The sequence below is a fragment of the Citrus sinensis genome, chromosome 2 (assembly GCF_022201045.2).
Source record: "Citrus sinensis cultivar Valencia sweet orange chromosome 2, DVS_A1.0, whole genome shotgun sequence".
Classification (NCBI taxonomy): domain Eukaryota; kingdom Viridiplantae; phylum Streptophyta; class Magnoliopsida; order Sapindales; family Rutaceae; genus Citrus; species Citrus sinensis.
The window spans coordinates 4122615-4142987 of NC_068557.1; the positions used below are offsets into that span (position 1 = coordinate 4122615).

The window sequence follows — 20373 nt, forward strand, 5'->3', positions numbered from 1 at the left end:
ATCCTAAATAATGTGATATATAATGTGTGACCCATTAAATGGTTGATGATAGAATTATAAACTCTCTTACAAACTTATTTTGTACCAATAGATGTGATATAATTCAATTGATTAGATTAAATACCTTTTGTCCTACATATTTTTTTTATTTAAAATTTTTATTTTAAAAAAATAACGTATGCCACGTTAATTTGTATAAAATAATTTTTTACAGAGTTTTTAACTCGACCGTAACTCTTTTAGAGCAAACGATTGTCGTTCCAAAGGCAACATTGGAGTTTTGCTTCATTTCGAAACACTACTGCAAAATGGGGATCCCCACTTCTAATACAATTCTCATAATTCTCTCGTGCATTATTATTACATTATTATGATCACGTTACAAATTTTAAAGGAATGAAAATATAAAATAACATTAATCACATTAAATTACATCATTAAATTAATCACACTATCACATGATTTTGTACTTTGCCTAAAAGAATCCATTTGATCCATTCTCCATTTTAATTTGCGCCAAGAAATAATTGAGATCCTTTCTGAGGGAAGAGGACAAAAGCAACACTTTAAAGCTTCAATTATATAATTTCAAGAACTGAGAAGCAACCTCTCACAGTTACTGATTCTCCGTGCACTAACACAGTTTGAACCAAGACTGCTGGATGAACCTAAAGAATCACCAAAATTTTCACACCGACACAAAAAGGCGAGCGAAGGACCGATCAGAGACAGTTAAGAAACCGTGACACCACCAAGTTCCAATTGTGCAACTGCTGTATTAATCGCATCAATAATGTCCATCTTTCCCCTACTCAAAGCCTCATCAATTGGAGTCTGCTCATGGCTGAAATTCACACACAGACAAAATATCAATTACATATGGGGAGATGTTGTGAACATTAGAAACACATATATGAAACTCTAGGCCATGGGTTAGAGATGATACCTGTTTAGAACACTTATGTTTGCTCCAGACAGGACCAACTTCTTAGCCACCTGTGACCGTCATCGTCTATTGAAGGGCTCATAAAATGAATTATAAATTCATGTGTATATGGACTGCGGTAATTACCTCAGTATGACCATTGAGACAAGCATAATGAAGAGGTGTGTTCTTCTCGTCATTAGAAGCATTGATATCCTGCTCGAGTACAAAATCAGAAAACAAAGTTTTCTAGTGAAAAATTTAAAGTTCCATCGATTACCAAAAAACTAAAAGTATATTTTTTGGTCCAAATCTGTCCTAGGTAGACTTAAGAGAAACGGGGATTAAAGAAAAACAGACATGTTATGAGACAACCATACAAAGAAGCAGTAAATAATCTCCAAAACTGTGCTACAGAATACCAAAGTAAAGCTGTAAAGGGGAAAACGTGAAAAGCAAAGAAAACCAAACAAGACTCATCATCCAATGTTTGGAAGAAATAAAAAGAAAGGTAAATTCAAATATTTGACAACAATATGAACACTATGCACTTACCTTGAACATATATGTCATCATGGTTAAGACTTATATTGAATATATATATATACATATATATGATAACAAGCAAGAAAGCAAATAGGAGGGCAGTTTCATTCTTAAGAGAGAAATATAAAAGGAATTTCCATTACTATTTATGGTGCTTTTTGGTTCAACTTGTAAGAGCTCTTGTAGAGTACAAGAGGTTTGCGGTTCAAATCCTACTCACATCAAGGTCAAGACGGGTTTAGTCTGTATTTTTGGAATATTTAAAAGAAAATTGAAAAAGAATTCTACAGTTACTAGTAGTATTTACCTAAATAGAATGTATTCAGGACATTTCAAATTTCAGCATACATTCGACACTCAAGGATTACTTTTTTGCTGACAATCTAGCTTCCATAATGTAATTCACTTAAACCGATTCCATGTGCTGTTCATCAAGAGAACATATTGCACAAGTAATGTCACATCAAAATGACAAGGAAATGCAACAATCACTGCCAGGGTTTGGATTTATACAATGCCCACTCTATTTCTTTAGGTCTTGATCACTTATAAAAGCCTCTCCCTCAACAACCTGGGAGGACACATAATAATCCAATATCGTGAACTAACATGTAAGTAATTTATCTAAACAAAATTCAAACCATTAGCTTCTTTTGGAATGTCTTCCTTAAAAGGGTACATATATGAGGAGCATCGATAGTCAAACATAACATATTCTTCTAAGTAGGAGGATGATCAGCTAAGTGCATGCTTGGTATGGCTTATCTGTTGGCTAGAAGTGCTTATTTACTCTTAAAGCTCTTTTCAAAATTTTGATTGTTGGTTGTATATTGAGAGGTTGTTGAGCAATTTTAAAAAGGTTAAATTGTTTAAAATACCCTTTATTTATGTCCTAATCTTATATCATTCATTTCATAAAATAACTTTAAAAACTTGACTTTTAAGCAATTCTACAATTTTTAATAAAAAGCTTTCATTGACATCCAAACAACTAAAACAATTTTGATAAATGCTCTACTTGAATAAACTTTATTTGAAAAACTGCACCAAACAGAGCCTAAATAGGATGACAATACCATTTCACCTTCAACGGTATCTGCAGATAAATAAATTGCTGATTGCTCAAAATCAAGCACACAAAAATTGTCCAAGTTAAACATCAATGTAAAATGTTACCATAGGTAACCTATTTAATTAGGCAACCTATACTAAAGCATATTAAATAGTAACTAGAGTATATTAACCAACACTATACAGGCGGTGATATAGAAGATGCTAACTTATGAAACAGAAACAAAAACAAATCCACTCTCATTATTGGAAGTTTGGTGCATTCTAAATACTAAAATTAAGCACCAATGCAGAAGGCATCACTATCTTTTACAAATTTTACTACAGAATACTCACTAAACTAAGCTAAGCAGGATCTTTTAGGTTCCAGCAGATGTTCAGAAAGACAAACAGTAGCAAATAGTGAATGAATTGTGAGAAAGTGTTGTTGAACTACACTAGTGGTGCAGTAAATCTAAGGTTAACTAGCGGCGTGCAACACAAGCGGTAATTATCTTTACAATATGGGAGATGCAAATCAGATAATAAAATCTTTTTTATGCTTACACGTTGATGAAAGAAATTCTACAGTGAATAATCCCTTCTTTTTCTTATCATATATCTTTAGTTCCAATCAGATAAAATTCCATCTTGACAGCAAACCAACACCAGAAATTTTATTTTCTATATGGAAGGAATGAATGGTCACACTATTCAGGATATGATACATCCAGCAATCAGAAAGATATTCTACAAAGGATAATGAAAGATCCAGGACATGCTACTTAGGTGAAAACCAAACAAACAAATGAACCTTGTGTTATAGCAATGATTGGTTGTGATATAAGAGAATGGTAGTAGTCAATTGATACTCGTTAAGATTGCTTACCACTCCTCTGCCGATAAGATACTCCACAATGCCAAGATGTCCATTAGCAGAAGCCATATGAAGGGCTGGACACAAACATCAATACAATTAAGTGCAACATACATGAAACTACAAAAAACAAAAAAAATTAAAAAGGACGGCATAAACCTTTGTTTTTTTCCCCAAATTTGGCAGAACATAATCATACATGCATTCCACAAAAGCAGATTAAAATGTGGTAAATCCCCAATATGTTGAAGATTTTATATGGACTGATTCTATCTAGCCTATGAAGAAGAATCGAACTGTTTCAGAAAGCCTTAAGAAACTGCATCAAGGACGATAAAAAAATATAAAAAATCAACCTAAACCCCTTCAAACTGCTTCCCAATTTAAATGAATAAAGAATAAAGCACCATGAACTTCCTCAAAGGAAGCCCGGAAGAGAAGTTAATAACTCGTATGGTGTCCACAAAAATTTGCATCTTTCTTTATAGAATCATACAAAACCCTCGCTATCTTTTCTTCCGAAACAACCCACAAAATCACCAATACAATGCACCTGGAAAACATAACTGCTTTGTCTATTTTTGAATGGTTTCATTCATAACAACGTAATAACAAAATAACAAAATTCCATATTCTAACTCGAAACCTATGAAATCATGCTTTGAAAAAATAGAAACAACCCAAGAAGCAACAGACACATTCGTAGCGATACAAACAAGAGGCAACAATAAAGATGACCTGTTCGGCCTTGAGAATCTTTAGAATCAAGAGGGACACCAGCAGATGCTAAGCTTATTACATCTTCAATGTCATCATATCTAGCAGCCTGTCAGTTTCAAAGTCAAAACGATTAAGTAAATTTCAAAAGTGAAGTTATATAACCAACAGAGAGAGTGAAGAATGAAACCGCTAGCAGCGCGTCGATGTTCTCAGGCGATGACGTTTCAGTTGTTTGGGTACGATTAATTGATGGGTCTGCGTCCTGCTCCATTAAAATGGTTCTGCAGCTTACGAAAAAATTGCAGGGTCCGGAGGACTGTGGAGCCGAAGGGTTTTGTTTAAATTTAAAACCAACTAGAAATTTTTTTTTTTAGTTTTTTTCTTAATAAATAGTGGGAGGATGAATATTCCGGCTTTTAAATAAAAAGTAAATGTTATCTAAATCAATTTTTTATCATTTTTTTAAAATTATGTTATAAATATATCATAGTGTTGTTTACTATTAAAGACATTTTAACATTAAAAAATGTCAATTATGAAATATTGTAAAACTAGAGAATTTTAAATCCTATTTTTAATTCTCAATATCAAACGCATAACTTCCAAAAGTTCAATTATCAAAAACTAATCAAGTGTTTTTCAAATTCAATCAAATTTTTGCATTTTGTTTCTCATTACAGAGACACATGTGATTCAATTATTAAATCCCACGATAGGTTAGTGTTCTGTAAAGGCATTGAAATCAATTAAATGATGGAAAACTTCATTATTTACTAGATTAAAGTTGCTTATTTTTTATTTCGATTCTGGGTAAAAAGAAAAAAACAGAAAAATGTTTTTTTTTAATTTCACAGGGAAAAAAATAAATTTAATAACCAATGAGCCGTGAATGTACTAACAAATAAAGAGAAAGTATTGAGGGTATGTTTGGAACTTTAATGAGGGCATAGGGAAAAAAAGTTAATTTTTTAAATTTAATGAATGAGAGTTCAAAATAAATAAGTGTTTGGAATAGTTTTTAGAGTGTAAATATCGTCAATCTAAATAAAATCTTTCAAAAATTATTTGGTCAAATGTATTCTAGGTAAATCGATTAAAATATTAATTTTAGTTAGATTCTGTCTGGTATAATTTTTCAAATAGAGTTGTTTAAATAGAGTTTTCTTTTATAAAACTTAAAAAAAAAAATTAGTTCTTTGGTTATTAATTAGAGCTTTTATTAAAAATTATGAAATTACTTTAATAACTAAATTTTTTAAAGTTATGTTAAAGAAATGAAATTAGCAAAGCTTTTCAATGTTTTAAAAAAGCTTGTCAAACAAACAAAGAAAATTTTAGTATGACTTATCTAATAGTCATAAATATTTATTTAATTTCATAAATTCTTATAAGTTTTGTTTGTTGTTTTTTGATTATTTTTTAAGTAGAGCTTTTAAAGATTAATAAGTAAGTTATTTTACCTCTACTGGAAAAGCTCAAATTTTAAGTTTTTGGGAGTAGAGGTTGAAAGTTTTTTTATATTAAAATGTTTAAAATATCATTTACTTATTTGACAATTATATTTCATTTTTTCATAACTCTAAAAAACGTATCTATAAAAGTAATTTTATAATTTTTAATAAAAAAAACTTTTAGTAACAACTAAACAACTAAAATTTTTTTAGATAAGAGCTCTATTTGTAAATTATTTACTTAAATAAATCCTATTTGAAAAGTTGTATCAAAGGGAGCCTAAATAATTTAACATTTTAAAACTACTCCAAGAAGCCCAAAGTTTAAGCTTTTACTAGTAGAGTTAGAATAACTTATTCAATCTTCAAAAATTATATTTAAAAAAAATAAATAACAACAAAAAATTAAAAAAGGCTTGTGTGATCAAATAAGTACTTATATCTATTAGATATATAATACAAAACACACACTTATTGTAATTGATGGTTGTCGAAACCAGCAAAAATAAATACATACTCTAAATAAATTGTGTATAGTGATTGAGCATGGTCATGTCCATAGAGATCGGTAATTATTTAAATCATTTTAAAATGTAAAATGCAAAATGTGGGGATTGTTGACAATAATAAAAATCAAATTAAAATAACAATAATGAAAATTAAAATTGTAATTCAAATTGGGAAAAGCTTTGGTTGAATGAATTAACTCAGTTTGATTCGACTATTGATCATTAATTCAAATATACATCATTACTACTTATGAATAGACCGGTTATAGCTACTGAGACCCTCTAATAGTCAATCTCTCCTTAACTAGTCGATAACCACGGTACGACAATTGGTTATTTCCCTAATCAATAGACAACCCTAGATACGATCATAGGGTTTAATCAATTGATAGCTTAAAAAACCAGAAAGACCCAAATCATAATCAACAAACGCATACGATGGTTCATTTAAATTATATTGTTTATTCTCATAACACAACACACTGCTATGCTATTTGTCACGAACATTAAAATCTTCATACGATAATTCTTTTAATTGACAATAGATTAAGTTGATAATTAAATAGTGGCCAATTATCTAATTAACAAACATAATTATGACAATAATTTAGAGAATAAACAAATACCCAAAAAACAATAAAACAATTAAAGCATAAGAAAGATCTCACAATAATGATGAATCAAAACTTTATTAACCTTCAACCAGAATAATAGGTTTAGTTCTTCATAGAGAGAAGAGAAAAATTTAGATCTAGTGTTTCTTTTTCTTCTCTCCTAAAAAATCTACTCCCTTTGTTTTTCACGTCCTTTTCCTCTTATAGAGTTTCTCCAAAAATAAATTACTAATATCTAAAATATTATCTGAATATTAAATTCAAAATTATAAAAATAACCAAAAAGATAAAACTCTTTAAAATAAAAACTGCAGGTCCTTAGTTGACAGCACGCGCCGACGCCTTATCAACAAAGTTCTTCTGAAGCTCGTAATTTTTTCCAGAAAACAATCATCCTCAAACATCATCTTGTACATCAATTTTAGCACCAATCAATAGAATTGCACATACAAAAATAAAACACAAATAAATCACTATTATTAAGTGTAAAACATTGATATTAAAGGAAGTAAACAATGCAAAACTATTGCATAAATTGCACTATAACAGTAATATACAAGTCCTTTTTATTTGTTATAAAATCAAATAAATAAAAAATATCAAGATTTTTACGCCATCCATCGATGGTAGTTGATTTTTACACTTCTAAAATTTGTGTACGGGCAAAAAGGTATTCTTAAGAAATATCTCACTTGTTATTATATGGAAAAAAAAACTGCGTTTCTGTATATGAGTCTGTCGAAAATTTTATTAAAGGGGAAAATGAAGCAGAACAAAGAGAAATCAGTCACTAAGTGAACCGATATTCATTGATTAAGTTGAAGTATTAATTATTGATATTTCAAGATATTTCATTTAAATTATGGGATGTATATTCGTTTATTAAATAATAAATTTTCATCATGTACTTGATAATACCACATGAAATGAGTTCTTTTAAATATCATTAGAAAAGTGTAGCATTACCACAGTTAATATGATGTTATGTAATGATAATATTCCTCGTAACTGTTGATCTATTCAATCGACAATATCTCTTAAAAATGATAAAAGAGGTTTAGAATATAAACTCCATTTATATGAGCAAAAGCACAAAATTAATAGCCAAAAAAAAACCTCATTATAAGGTGAAGAATTAATATTGTTAAAAGCTCGTGGTGCTCGGATGAGAAGAGTATCCTAATCCTAAAGAAATTACAGTTTCAATAAAAAGTATAACTTTAAAGTTTAAAAAATTGACAAGTGTAGTAAATTACTATTAAAGCCCAAGGCTAATATTGAAAGCTCAGTTAGATGAAACCGAACACTGAAAATACTAATGAAAGGGAAAAGTCCCATAAGCCGAGTGTTACTGTTTAGTCGGTGTCTTTCAACAATCCTCGAACCGCCAATTTAGAATAGAACAGAACTCTTACAATAATTTTTATTTAAGAGTGAGAAGCAGACATCTCTTGAATATTTGTAAGAATTAAAAATTTAAGTAGAGTTTTATTAATATTAATATAAATTAATTTTAATAATAATCTAATTTATAAATATCAATTATAATATCATATAATATAAATTATAATTTAAACCATAATCTCGTTAAATAAAAAAAAAAAAAGAATAGAACAGAACTCTTACCTTTCACCTTAATATAATACTTGGAACCCTCAAGAGCCCGTCACTTTCGATTGGTAAAAGTATTAATAATAATTAAATAAAAAAACTGAAAACGTGTTGAGACTTTAACATCCCACGTGGCATCTTAGGGCTACCTGTCAACTTATCGTACATCACCCCGTTAAATTGGAGAAAGAAAAACAAAACATAAAATAAAAGGATAATAACACATGAGTACCTGCATTCCGATTATATAACAAAAACAATCAACCTATTAATTAAAATGATGACCTAACATCGACAATTGTATAACAAATGAGTTTCAAACATCTGACAAGTGTAACACATGCCTGTTAACTAAAATATGAGTCAATATATCATAATAGATTAAATAATATGAGTTATCGTGCCAAAAATTTTAAATCTGAACAGATATAATTATTAATTAGATTAATATAGACATAATCTATTTAATAATTTTATTAAATTTTAATCACCAAAATACAGTTATTTGTATTAGATATCATGTTAAGTTAGTAAGTTGAATTAGATTTTATCTAACTATTTAATTATAAATATTAGTAGAATTCTGATCGTAATATATTAGTACTTAAAAAAAAAAGTACTCGTATGTGAATTATCTCTTTTCTTTGTGTGATTTTACAGAATAATAGGGATACAAATGTTATTTTGTCTCAAAAAAGTCAAAAAAAAAAAAAAAAGGAAAGCCAAGTATTTATGTCAACCACATCCAAGCCAAACTGTTTGGGCCTTTGATACCCCAAAACAAGAGGATCTTCCTTTTCGCGCTATTGGAATCAGAATAATTCTGAAGCATATCTTTTCTGTACAAAAGATTTCTTTCAAATTTTAAATTACTAGTTATATTATAGAACAAGCAGAATTCAAACTCCCCCTTTTGTTATAATTTTTGTTATCTGATTGTCATCATCATCATGGCTTCTTCGGTTAGCAAGATCGACGGTGAAGAGCTAGTCAAGGGTCTTGACAATTTATCCATTTCGGATCAGGTACCTTCTTTATTTATTTTTTATTTTTTACTTTTTATTCCCTTAGGATTCTACTTGCAGATCTATTAAAATTGAATAGATATTAGTTGTTATTTTTGTTATATTTTTCATCTGTTTTGGTCTCTGAGAAAATATGTGCGGCTGTTTTGTTTGATATTCGGAGAAATTGTGAGTATTGTTTATAGATTTGAAAATGGTCGGTTTCTGTTTTAGGTATTAATGAAAGAAAAAATCAAGATTGAATCTTTTGTTTTGTGTCTTGTTTTCTATTTTTTAAAAAAATTTCCCTGCTTTTTATCAGGTACGAAACACAACGTTAGTGCTTAGTTTTGGCTCTGGAAAAATCGTGGGATTATTGAGAGAATAGAGATTGCACTCAAAATGTTTTAAAAGTCTCTCAGGTTCCAACATTTTGTACATTTATGATGCAAAATTTGCTTCTTCTTTTTGCCCTTTTTGGGTTTGATTCTGTGAAGTAATGAATTGAAGCGAATTTCGATGTTTTGGGGATCAATGTTGTTGTTAGTTTGCTGTTTAGAGAAACCATTTTTAAGCTTTGGTCATTCATCATTGATTGGTTGTGATTGTAGGTTCATCTTTATTTCATTCTAGTGTTGAAGTTATACAGTTGGATTTTTTTCCTCTCATTTTTAGGGAGAAATGCAAAGTAAAGCAGACAATCGCGAAATGGGGTTTGGGAATCATGGAGGGGTTTGCGCGATATGCTTGGACAAGACAGTTCTCCAGGAAACAGCTCTTGTAAAAGGTTGCGAGCACGCTTACTGGTTTGTTCTAATCAAATCTCTCATCTTTTTGCTGTGTTATTCGGAATGGAGTTTATGCATCACAAATTATTATGCCCTATCTTCCTGTGAAGATTATTTATTAGCGCATTTGATAAGTTAAGAGTGTTTAGGGACATCTGAAATAGGCCTTGGATTCGAGGTCACAAATCTTAACTATCTTGCTGTTACTGCAACTCTTCTCTCTCTCTCTCACCCTTCGTACTCGGCATATGAGTGTATTTATGTATCTAGTATTTAAATAATTTTAACCAATGATAGAAGAATTTGCAATCAAAATAAATTTTCATTGAATAAATAAATCAAAATAAATTAAGTTAAATGCAGTAAGAATTGAGAAAATATGGTTTATGTAAGCATATATGGAGTGTGGACTTGGCTTTGATGCAAGTATATGTTTTAGTTGAACTTAGGCCCTGTAGCTGTTAGTTGTTGAATAATTCTCTTGTCAAGCATCATGATGAGTGTTTATTGGAGTTTCTCCGCCATAATACTATGTCTGTTGCATATGTAACTTTGATAGAGCTTGCCTTGGGGGCATTCTTTGAATTGTTTTCTTGTCTACAGTTTCTCTGATGGACATCCGCTGGTTCCTCTCATGTCTCTAGTTACCTAATTCTTTTGCTTGTAATATAAAATATTTCTGTTTAGTAGTCTTTGATTATTTACATTGTTGCCTTGGACTTTTTCCCCTAGAGAATGTATGTTTTAGGATATCTAGGATTGTGTGGTTCTGAAGAAGTTGTTAGGTTATTGGCAGGGTTAGCCGGTTAGGTTTCAATTTTTGCTTAAGAGGGAGATAACTGAAGTGAGGCAAAAATTGATCACAGTTAAATGTATGGTTTACCATCTGATTGGGCATTTTGGCCCCCACTTTAACCTTGTTCTGTTTTATGTTTGAAATGGCTGCCTTGTCTATTGACTGGTATTTGATTAGAGTTCGAAGTTTTCCGTAGTTGGTACACTTTGCTGTTCTTTATCCTTTCTTGAGCTCTAAGTGATACTTGCTTTAGTGTCTCACATTGCTTGTATGTTTGAGTGACTCATAAAGGGTCTTGAGAAACAACTAAGGACAATAGAGTTCAGGTTTTTATTTTCAGAGCCATGCTGTTCTTATGCTTATGTTGAGTTTTCCTTTTTACTTGCTATTCTTTTCCTTTCTGTTGATCTTTTTGTTTTTCTGGTTAGGTTATTCACTTTTACCCATTTGTTTTGTTTCACGAATTTGTGATGACTATCATCTATGCTTTAGGCCGTTCTGTGAAGATAAAAACTAACGTTTTATGTGGATTTGTGTTCCTCTGTGGAATATTGAGTTGGTCAGTATTTTTTGGTTACGAAGCATGACAAAGCTGCTGTTTGTTTTGGCATGGGAGTCATTTATATTTAAAGAGTTATTTTGGAGAGATATTGTTATATTTGACTAGAAGGGATTTAAACCCAAAGGTGACTAGACTGGAATTAAAACCAGATAAGTTCTCAGATGTCCCCGTTTATGTTGGAAGCTTCTTCGGTAATCAATGCTGCAATATTTGATGGTAAATGAGTATCAACGTGTAGTTTGTACACACGAGTGAAGTATGCTTTTAGTTTTGTGGTTTGGATTCAATTTCCTTTTCATACCTATATATTGTTGGACCTTCTTTGTACAGTCAATTCTTCAATTTAATGTTGTGCCATGCAATTGAAATGGACTTTCAATATGTTTATTTTTTGGATTTTTTTTTCCTTGTTACCCTTTTTTTAGTAATAGAACTTGTTAATTCAAATTACAGAGACAATCTGCTTGTTTATTTTTTGGTTTTCTTAGGCATTTGTTCTGGTAAAAAAGGAGAAAATTTTGAAAAACTCAAAAATGCTGTTGCAAGAATCAATCTATTTGTGTTGTCTCGTAGTTAGAGGTTTCCTTAATATAATCAGCCTCATGACTTGTTGATTTTGGAACTGTGACATATATGAAGACTCGTTGATCATCTTCATATTATAGGTTAGAGTTCTATGCAGGACTATGATTTAATATGTGGGGCTTTCAGCTTACCATCTCTTGTATGAAAATTATATGGAATCCAAGATATTTTGTAAATTCTTATATCATATAATAAGAGCTAGAATGTCACTTTCCGTAACGAGCATGGTACAACCGGCTCTTGGAACTAATTCGTATATTCTATTTTTTATCTTCTCCTTGTAATTGAGTGGAAAAAAAAATGATTATTTTGACTTCATAGAAAGAATCATGTAGGATGGAAAGTTGATGGATTTTTTCCCCCAAATGTTTTGAGTCAACGATATGGTAGCATTAATGGACGTTCTTTCTTTGTTCTGTGCAGTGCAACTTGCATCCTTCGATGGGCCTCGTATGTTAGGAATCCAACCTGCCCACAGTGTAAACATCCATTTGAGTTCCTCCATGTTCACCGTTCCCTTGATGGCAGGTAACAATCACCAAACCCTTTCAAGTTGTTTTTTAGATACGGGATCCTAAACACACACAATTTTGATAACTAATATACGATATGGCCAAAAAAAGGGGGAAACAGAAGTAATTGGTAATAATTTAACCCAATTCAGAACTTTGTTATAAACGTATGTAACCTTAAAGTGGGTGGTAAAGAAATGTAACTTTTAAATGCGATTACTCGGTTCCTTAAGTTTATGTTTGTATGGAAAATTGTCACTCATTAATACTTTGTCATATAACAGCATCAGTGATTACATGTTCGAGGAGAGTGTGTGCTTACTTCTTAGAGCCACGTGGTTTAAACCTTTGATTGTGGAGGATCATGTAGTGGTACAAGATGATATGGAAGATGATTATTCCTATGAGGATGAAGAGGATGATCTGGATGAAGTTTACTTCCGCAGTTCATCAAGTCTTCGTATTGGTAACCGAAGGTGGGGTGATAATGGATATGTTAGGGCAGGGCGTCAAGAAGCAAGGCCTGTTTGCCGTCCAAACTCTCAGGACGTGGGTGCCAGTTCCTCTCGCGAGCCCAAGAAGAAAGAAGTTGCAAAAGTCACAACAGGGCGACGGGCAAAGAGGGCACTTAAACGTGAAGCTGCTGATAAGGCAGCTGCTTCGAAGCATCAACAGCATTTGGCAAGGCTGGGACGGAACCTTGAGGCTCGCTGTAGCCAGTAAGCTGGACACCTTGTATTTGATCCATAGTTGTACAGTATTTCCTTGCTTTTAACTCTGAAATAATTACATTTTAGCTGGTCAGATGTCCAGTGATCAGTTATCACTGGTATGTTGTATCGTTTCATTCGACTGATTGGAAATGTAGGCTTTCAATAATTTACAATTGTACCTGAACCGTATCGGGCGTTTCACGGTACTCAAGGGTAGTTTAGTAGAAAATTAACTGAAATTGATGCATGCCCACAGTCATCAATGTGTACAGACCTTTTTTTTTTTTCTCAATGGATATTTATCGGTTAACCCATTTTCATGAATCATGATTGTCCGTTGCGTTATTGTATGGTGCAATTTCTTCTTCTTCTTTTTTTAATCAGAAACATTTTACGTGTTGTGTTGCATTGTGATATTAATTTTTAATTTATTTCGGTAAAATATTGGATTTTACATTTAAGATAAATTGCAAGGAGAACATAATAGTAAAAATTATTCCATAAATACCACCAAGAAAAAAAAAAGAAAAAGGAGTAGAAGGAGGGTTAAAGGGGGAAAAAACAATGGCAGTTTACAGTACTTTTTAATGTTATTTTTTTAAAAAGAATATGATATATATTTTCTAGTTAATTTTTTTTATAATATTGATTTCCTCATTTCTCATCTAAGTATTAATTAAAATTTTGAAAAAAAAATTTAAGGTTTAAAAATATGAGAATGATACATTTGAATAATCAGTATGACAAATGAGTATTCAAAATAATTATGTAATATTCATAATTTATATGATGGGTATACTTGTATTATATATATATTTTTATTAAAATTAAAGTATTCAAAATATATATATATTTTTTAGAGTGTAAATAACCTCACCCATATATTCATTGGGTGCGTTTATTCTACATGTGAACACAGATTTAATTTCTGTTGGCTATCAACGTCGTCATTGCCAGCATTTTCGTTTGACAAACAATGAATGAGCGGTTCGTTGCGCAACACAACAATTTGATTTATGACTTTGAATTTAAGCAATTTTTTACCTAAATTAGGTGACGAAAAATCTACTAAGGACTTCATTTCTACGAATGTTTACAGATAATCATATATATTATTGGAAATTCTATTCTTAGGTTAACGGATTTTAAGTTGATCATGGAAGAGAGTTGTCTGGAAATCAAGTGCCTCCAATTTTCTCAGGTAGAAAATGTCAATTATGCAAATGCTATAGGGGATACTGCGGTTTATTTCAGTAATATTGTAGTTTTGAAAATACTTTTCATTAACTATGTTGTAATAATAATCAGCTACGTACGGAAACCGGTTAAACATTTAGTAAAATTTATTTTTAAAAGTGTTGTCAATTTTAAGAGCAGTCGTGTGTATTTAGTAAATTTTACAATTAAATTATTGTAAGAATATAAATGGCTGAATTAGATATAATGTTGAATAAAATTTATTTATACTTATATAAACATGTATATAAAATATTTTTATTTTTGTGTGTGTGTGTCTGTATATATAAAATCATCAATAACTAAAATAAATATTTATATTACTCATTTTATTTTATTTTGTTATTTCAATATAGTTAGTAACAATAATATTCTCTTTACAAATAATGATTATATTTCTTAATTAATAATGATAATTTTGAATTTTTATAATATATATGAGAAAATATATAAAATTATATTAAGTATAAAAGTAATTTTCAAAATCATATTTTGAAAAGGGGTGGGCTATTTAAACCCACAAAAAATACTCTCTCCACCCAATTTCTCAATACACTCATCATGAAATTTTAAAAATCACATTTTTACTTTCAAGACCCATTAAATTTTAAATTTAATTCCAATTTACTCCTTTATTCATTTTTCTTCTTTCTTCTCAAACCCACACATGAAGAATTTTTTTTTCCCCTTTCGATCCATACAAATTGCTGTTTATGAAAAGTTAGAAGTGGAAATGGCCATAAAACTCTTTCAAATCATATGAAAATTCAACAGAACTTTTGAGTTGCTTGCCATCATTTGATTAAAGAGAAAAAAAAAAAAAAGGAAGGAAAAAGAAAATTCATGTCGAGCTGCACAGTAGTAAGATTTGAACAGGAAACGACAATGATGTGATGTAAATACTAAAAAAAGAGAAAATTCATTCTTTATCAACTCATATATAAATTTTGTAACTTTAAAAGCATGAAAAGATCAAAGAACTGTATTTGTGTAGCCTTTCCTCCCGCACCTGTATCTTTACACCAAATGCACAATTAGGGACACTGATTATCAGTAACTAGTTACCAGAAACGCAGAGATTACACTTGAATACATAATTAATTAGCAAGTTTAATATCATGAAACTTTCTCTCTTACTTTGAATAAAAATTTATGAAAAGAAAATAGGCAGATTTATGAATCGTGATAGGTTGGGTGTATATGCTATTTTAATCTATTTTTTCCCTTTAACTTTTGAGTAATTTCACTTAAGGCTATTAAAGTAATAAAAAAAATTACAAAAATATGGGTGTCAAGAGTACTATTGTGGGTTCAAATAGCCTTACCCTTTGAAAAGTTCTATTTCTTTGTTTTTCAAAATTTACTATAGGACGGGTGATTTTGCCGAAAGCGATTTCTTAAAAAATTTACCAAATACCAAAACTAACTTTTACATTTTCATAATCACTTTTGACTCTTTCAAAATAATCCCAAACGGACCCTACATTATATTAATTGTATGATACAACTGTAACAAATTAATTTTCTTCATACAAGTATGTTGTAACTATAAAATTTCGTTATATTAATGAACTTATACCTTGCTTGGAATGTGTAACATAGAATTTAAAAAGCATGCAATTAAGTTACAAAATGTAACGAAAACTCATCGTATACAACAATTGTAAGCTAACACAGATCCATGTGATTGATAATATATTAAAGCTACAAACTCTTATACAACTTATCTACTTTAATAAATTTTAGCGAGACAATGTTATATCATTACTATAAATCTCAAATTACATAATAACTTAGACATAATATAGTAACTTTATACATATATAATTTTTTTTTGATACAAACTTTTATATATGTTGCAAGGCCATACAATTGTCCACATTGCAACATTATTTTTTTGAATTAATTAAGAGAGCTTAATTCAAAGTATTACAAACTCGAAGTAGGGGTTTCACATCTTCTCACTTTCATTGTAATTTACATAGTTTGTTTATTTTGTCAATAGAGTATGAAAGTGGAGATGCATTTTCCTCCCACAAAAAATAAAGAGATTTTGTCTTAAAGATTGGAATAGCATTTCTTTTATTTTAGATGGAGTGATAATGAAGATGGGCCCAAACTGGGGGACCTCCATTTCCCTCGGTGGAGAAAATACAGGCACTGCTAGTGGAAGTTGCAATGTCAAGCAAAGTAATCGCCCCATAAATCTCTATCCCTCACCCACCCACCCCAAAAGAGAGACAAAATAATTTTACAATAGATGGGTATCTTTCATAAAGAAGTTAATTTTAGTTTCTACTTAAATTTCACAGTAATACTATTTGTTCATAACAAAAATTTTCACCTGTCTGTTTATTTACTTTTGGATTTTCCAATAATTTATTTCTAATGCTGGACAAAATCTTTTATCCCCAGTTAAGATTGACGTTAAAATGCTATCAACAACTTATTTTATAAATTTTGACAAAATTGGTGTCTAGGAAATGTCTTAAAAGCTGCACATGTTTTTTCATTTTTATTGCAGTAGGAAATGAATTATTTTTTTATAAGTAGCTTATTAAACAAGTTATCATAACTGTTTGAAATTTTTATTTTAACATTAAAATATTAATAAAAAGATAATTATATATATTTTTTCATAAATAAGATAATTATATAATAAAATGCAATTTAAATTTATGTTTATTTGATCAATATATAATAAAATAAAACTTTCGTAATAAAATTTATTAAACTAATGTATTTTTTTTAAAACTTAACAGCAAAATTTTTAAATACCAATCTACTCTTTTAATCAATAAGTTGTTTTATCCACACTGCAGAAATAATTTATTTCTTTAATCACTGCAATCTTAAACTGTCTCCAATAAGTGTTAAAAATGAGTATGAAAGATGTCCAATAGTAAAATGACAGCATGGATAAAAGGTAGAAAAAAAAAACACATAACATCATCATCACCATTATCAATTTCTTCTTCTTCTTTGATTCTTTTCTATTTTTGTTTAACCCTTTTCATTCTTACCTACCACAAAACCCACCTCTTCTATTCCATTGTGAGCCAATCTTTACCTTGAATTCATGGAATGATTTTGTTAACTTACCCAACAACCCACAATTTGAAAGTGATACAATTGATCATAATAATAAACAAACACTAGCTCTCTCAAAATCCTATTTTCCTCCTCTTTGAATCAACTTTCTTGAGATGGATTCTTTCAACGACTCTGAATTTTCCGGGATTCTTGAAATCTTCGTTCATCATGCGAGAAATATTCACAACATTTGTATCTACGACAACCAAGACGTGTATGCAAAATTCTCTCTCACCTACAATCCTGACGAGACTCACTCAACCCAAGTCATCAATGGAGGTGGCAAGAACCCTGAGTTCAATGAGAAACTGATCATCAAAATCAATCAACTCGACGGCGCCGTTCTGAAATGTGAAATCTGGATGCTTAGCAGAGCTAGAAACTACATGGAAGATCAGCTTCTTGGATTTGCTTTGGTGCCAATTTCACAAGTTGTTGGCAATGGAAAAGTTGTTACTCAAGATTACAATCTCTCTTCCACCGATCTCTTTCATTCCCCTGCTGGCACTGTCAAGCTATCTCTCTCTGTGAACACTCCTCTGACTCTTAATCCACCCACCAGTAACATTAACTCTTCAATATCTTCAGAAGTTGTATTGCTTGACAGATCAAAGATCTCAGAAGCCGCAGCGCTTTTGGACCCTGTTGAGTATTCAAGAATTGAGTTTCCTGACATCAAAGTTGTCAGAGAGAATCAGCAGATGGTTTCTGAGTACTTTGACGGTACTGCTGCTGCATCATTTCTTCATCTCGGCACTTCTCCTCCTCCTCCTCCTCCTCTGCCTCAGCTTGTTGATAATGATTATGAAATGACGGCAATAAATTCACCAAATGGTAGCAATAGCATTCAGAATTCAGGTTTCTTGAGTTCAACCACCACTAGCTTGAGTGATGATAGAAACTCATCGGCTGATTCGGTTCCGAAAAAGAATCAATTGGGTCTAAGTGATGCTAATATTCCGAGCTCAGGAACCTGTCCGGACACTCCAACTTCAAGAAAGGAATCTGAAGCCAAAGACCAAAAACACAAAGAAAAAGAAGAAGAAAAAAGCAACAAGAAGGGATTAGAAAACAATATTATTGATCCCGCTGCTAAATTTGGTCATCGTCATCAAGTGTTTTCAGCTCCTATGGGGACAATAAATCTCGAGGCAGAGCAGTCAGCCATGCAGCAGCAAATTGTGGACATGTACATGAGAAGTATGCAACAGTTTACGGAATCTTTGGCTAAAATGAAGCTACCAATGGATCTTGATCATCACAAACCGGATTGCGAAGATGATCACCACGGTGATGTGATTCAAAATAACAGCAATAAGATTGGGCTCGATCAGAAGAAGAAAAAGGATGGATCACGGGTGTTCTATGGCAGCCGGGCATTCTTCTGATTGCTACCTAGCGGGCTAATTGCTTCTGGTAACATATTTTTAATTGGATTAATCTTGTTTAATATGTTCTATATAAAATACCATGCATGAAGATGGATTTTTTTTCAATTCAGTCATGTTGTTGCAGATCCCATGGCAATGTGGTTGTAGCTTTTGAGGCATTTAGGAAATTTGTCAGCTGTTCAATTTGACATAACAGTGAATTGTCAGCTGTTCAATTTGACATAACAGTGAATAAATTAAAGTTGTCTGTGTGGGGAAAGGGTTGCAACTTAAGCTAGCTCAGTGTTTTGTAAAAGTTTATTCCAATTATTAATCAAGGTGCTTTGTTGACTTTGGTGTATTTTAATATCTCTGTTTAGAATTGGGATTCAAGATAAGAATGTAATTAAGTGGAGAAATTATCAATTTCATTTTCAAATTCTTGGTTTCTTGCTTACCTTTTAAAGGTTCCTTTTGGCCTGCTGGGTGATCAGGATTGCACCTATTGCGTTTTAATCAATATCTACAGTTATTGGCACCATTTTCAATCCTCTTTCTGTCCCCAAATGATGAAAGATAACAAAAAGAAAAAGCACAAAGCAAATGGCCTTTAAAACTTTTTTTTTTAAATACCAATTTTTATCTGTCTGTCTTGGACTTCTCCTAATTAAAGGTGTCTATTGGGGCTAAGATATTAGATTTATAGGAAATTTAAATATAAACATTCTTATTAGAGTCCACAAATTTGCTATACCAGCTCAAAATGCTATCCTCAAAGAAAATGTATCAGAAGAGTTCTCCCCACTAGCTTTATTTCTTGGTTCCAATCTAAAAATTGAATTCACACTTTTCCCTTGTAGTTTTCCAGTCAAAAAAGCTCACCAATCAAATTATATATAAGGAAACTAATTGATTGATATATTCATGCAAGAAATATAAGATGATATTATGGAAAGAATTTTTTTTTCTTTTTTTCCCTAATGGAGAAGGAAAAAAATGTGCATTGTGGGATGATAGAAGGTTGACAATCATGGCCAACTTCTTTTTGGAACCCCACTAATTTTTCTGGTGGATATCATTGTCTCTGTGGTGGGGTAATTAAACCAATTTCAGCACAATAAGTGATACGCGTCTTTGAAAATGGAAACATTTGTTTCATGCAAAAGCACTTAAACGAGAAGGTGCTTCCAGTAGAATCCTAAGCAATCACCTGTGTTCTTATATAATTTTGGCTGTGTTTGGTGTCGCGTCTGATCGATTCTTGGAAAATCTATTTTCAAACGAGATTTTGAAATAATTAATTTATATATAATAAAATACGATGAGATGTTTGATAGAACTAGGACTACATGAAAATTACCTGTTAAAAATTTGGTAAAGGTACTTGTTTGGTAATTTAACAAGCGTGGTG

At 31.0% G+C, this 20373-nt stretch overlaps 3 protein-coding genes across 4 annotated transcripts; 2 read left to right on the plus strand and 1 right to left on the minus strand.

Moving 5' to 3' along the window:
• Positions 1-555: 555 nt before the first annotated feature.
• LOC102610140 (ankyrin repeat-containing protein P16F5.05c) lies at positions 556-4486 on the minus strand. Its single transcript, XM_006470496.4, has 6 exons — positions 4306-4486; positions 4137-4224; positions 3411-3475; positions 1073-1141; positions 947-996; positions 556-844 (listed from the first exon to the last, which is right to left on the minus strand). Exons 1-6 carry the CDS (start codon positions 4387-4389, stop codon positions 733-735), a joined length of 468 nt encoding a protein of 155 aa, XP_006470559.2. The 5' UTR covers positions 4390-4486; the 3' UTR covers positions 556-732.
• A 4562-nt stretch (positions 4487-9048) lies between these two features.
• Positions 9049-13587, plus strand: LOC102609827 (uncharacterized). Its single transcript, XM_006470495.4, has 4 exons — positions 9049-9328; positions 9983-10113; positions 12462-12566; positions 12835-13587. The coding sequence occupies exons 1-4, from the start codon at positions 9254-9256 to the stop codon at positions 13271-13273; spliced, it is 750 nt and encodes a 249-aa protein (XP_006470558.2). The 5' UTR covers positions 9049-9253; the 3' UTR covers positions 13274-13587.
• A 3809-nt stretch (positions 13588-17396) lies between these two features.
• LOC102609263 (uncharacterized) lies at positions 17397-19313 on the plus strand. Of its 2 annotated transcripts, none has more exons than XM_006470493.4 (2): positions 17397-19008; positions 19094-19313. In XM_006470493.4, the coding sequence occupies exon 1, from the start codon at positions 17706-17708 to the stop codon at positions 18978-18980; it is 1275 nt and encodes a 424-aa protein (XP_006470556.2). In that variant the 5' UTR covers positions 17397-17705; the 3' UTR covers positions 18981-19008; positions 19094-19313. The 2 variants fall into 2 exon arrangements, with proteins under 2 accessions (XP_006470556.2, XP_006470557.2); XM_006470494.4 differs by having other exon boundaries at positions 19108-19313.
• The last annotated feature ends 1060 nt before the right edge of the window (positions 19314-20373 follow it).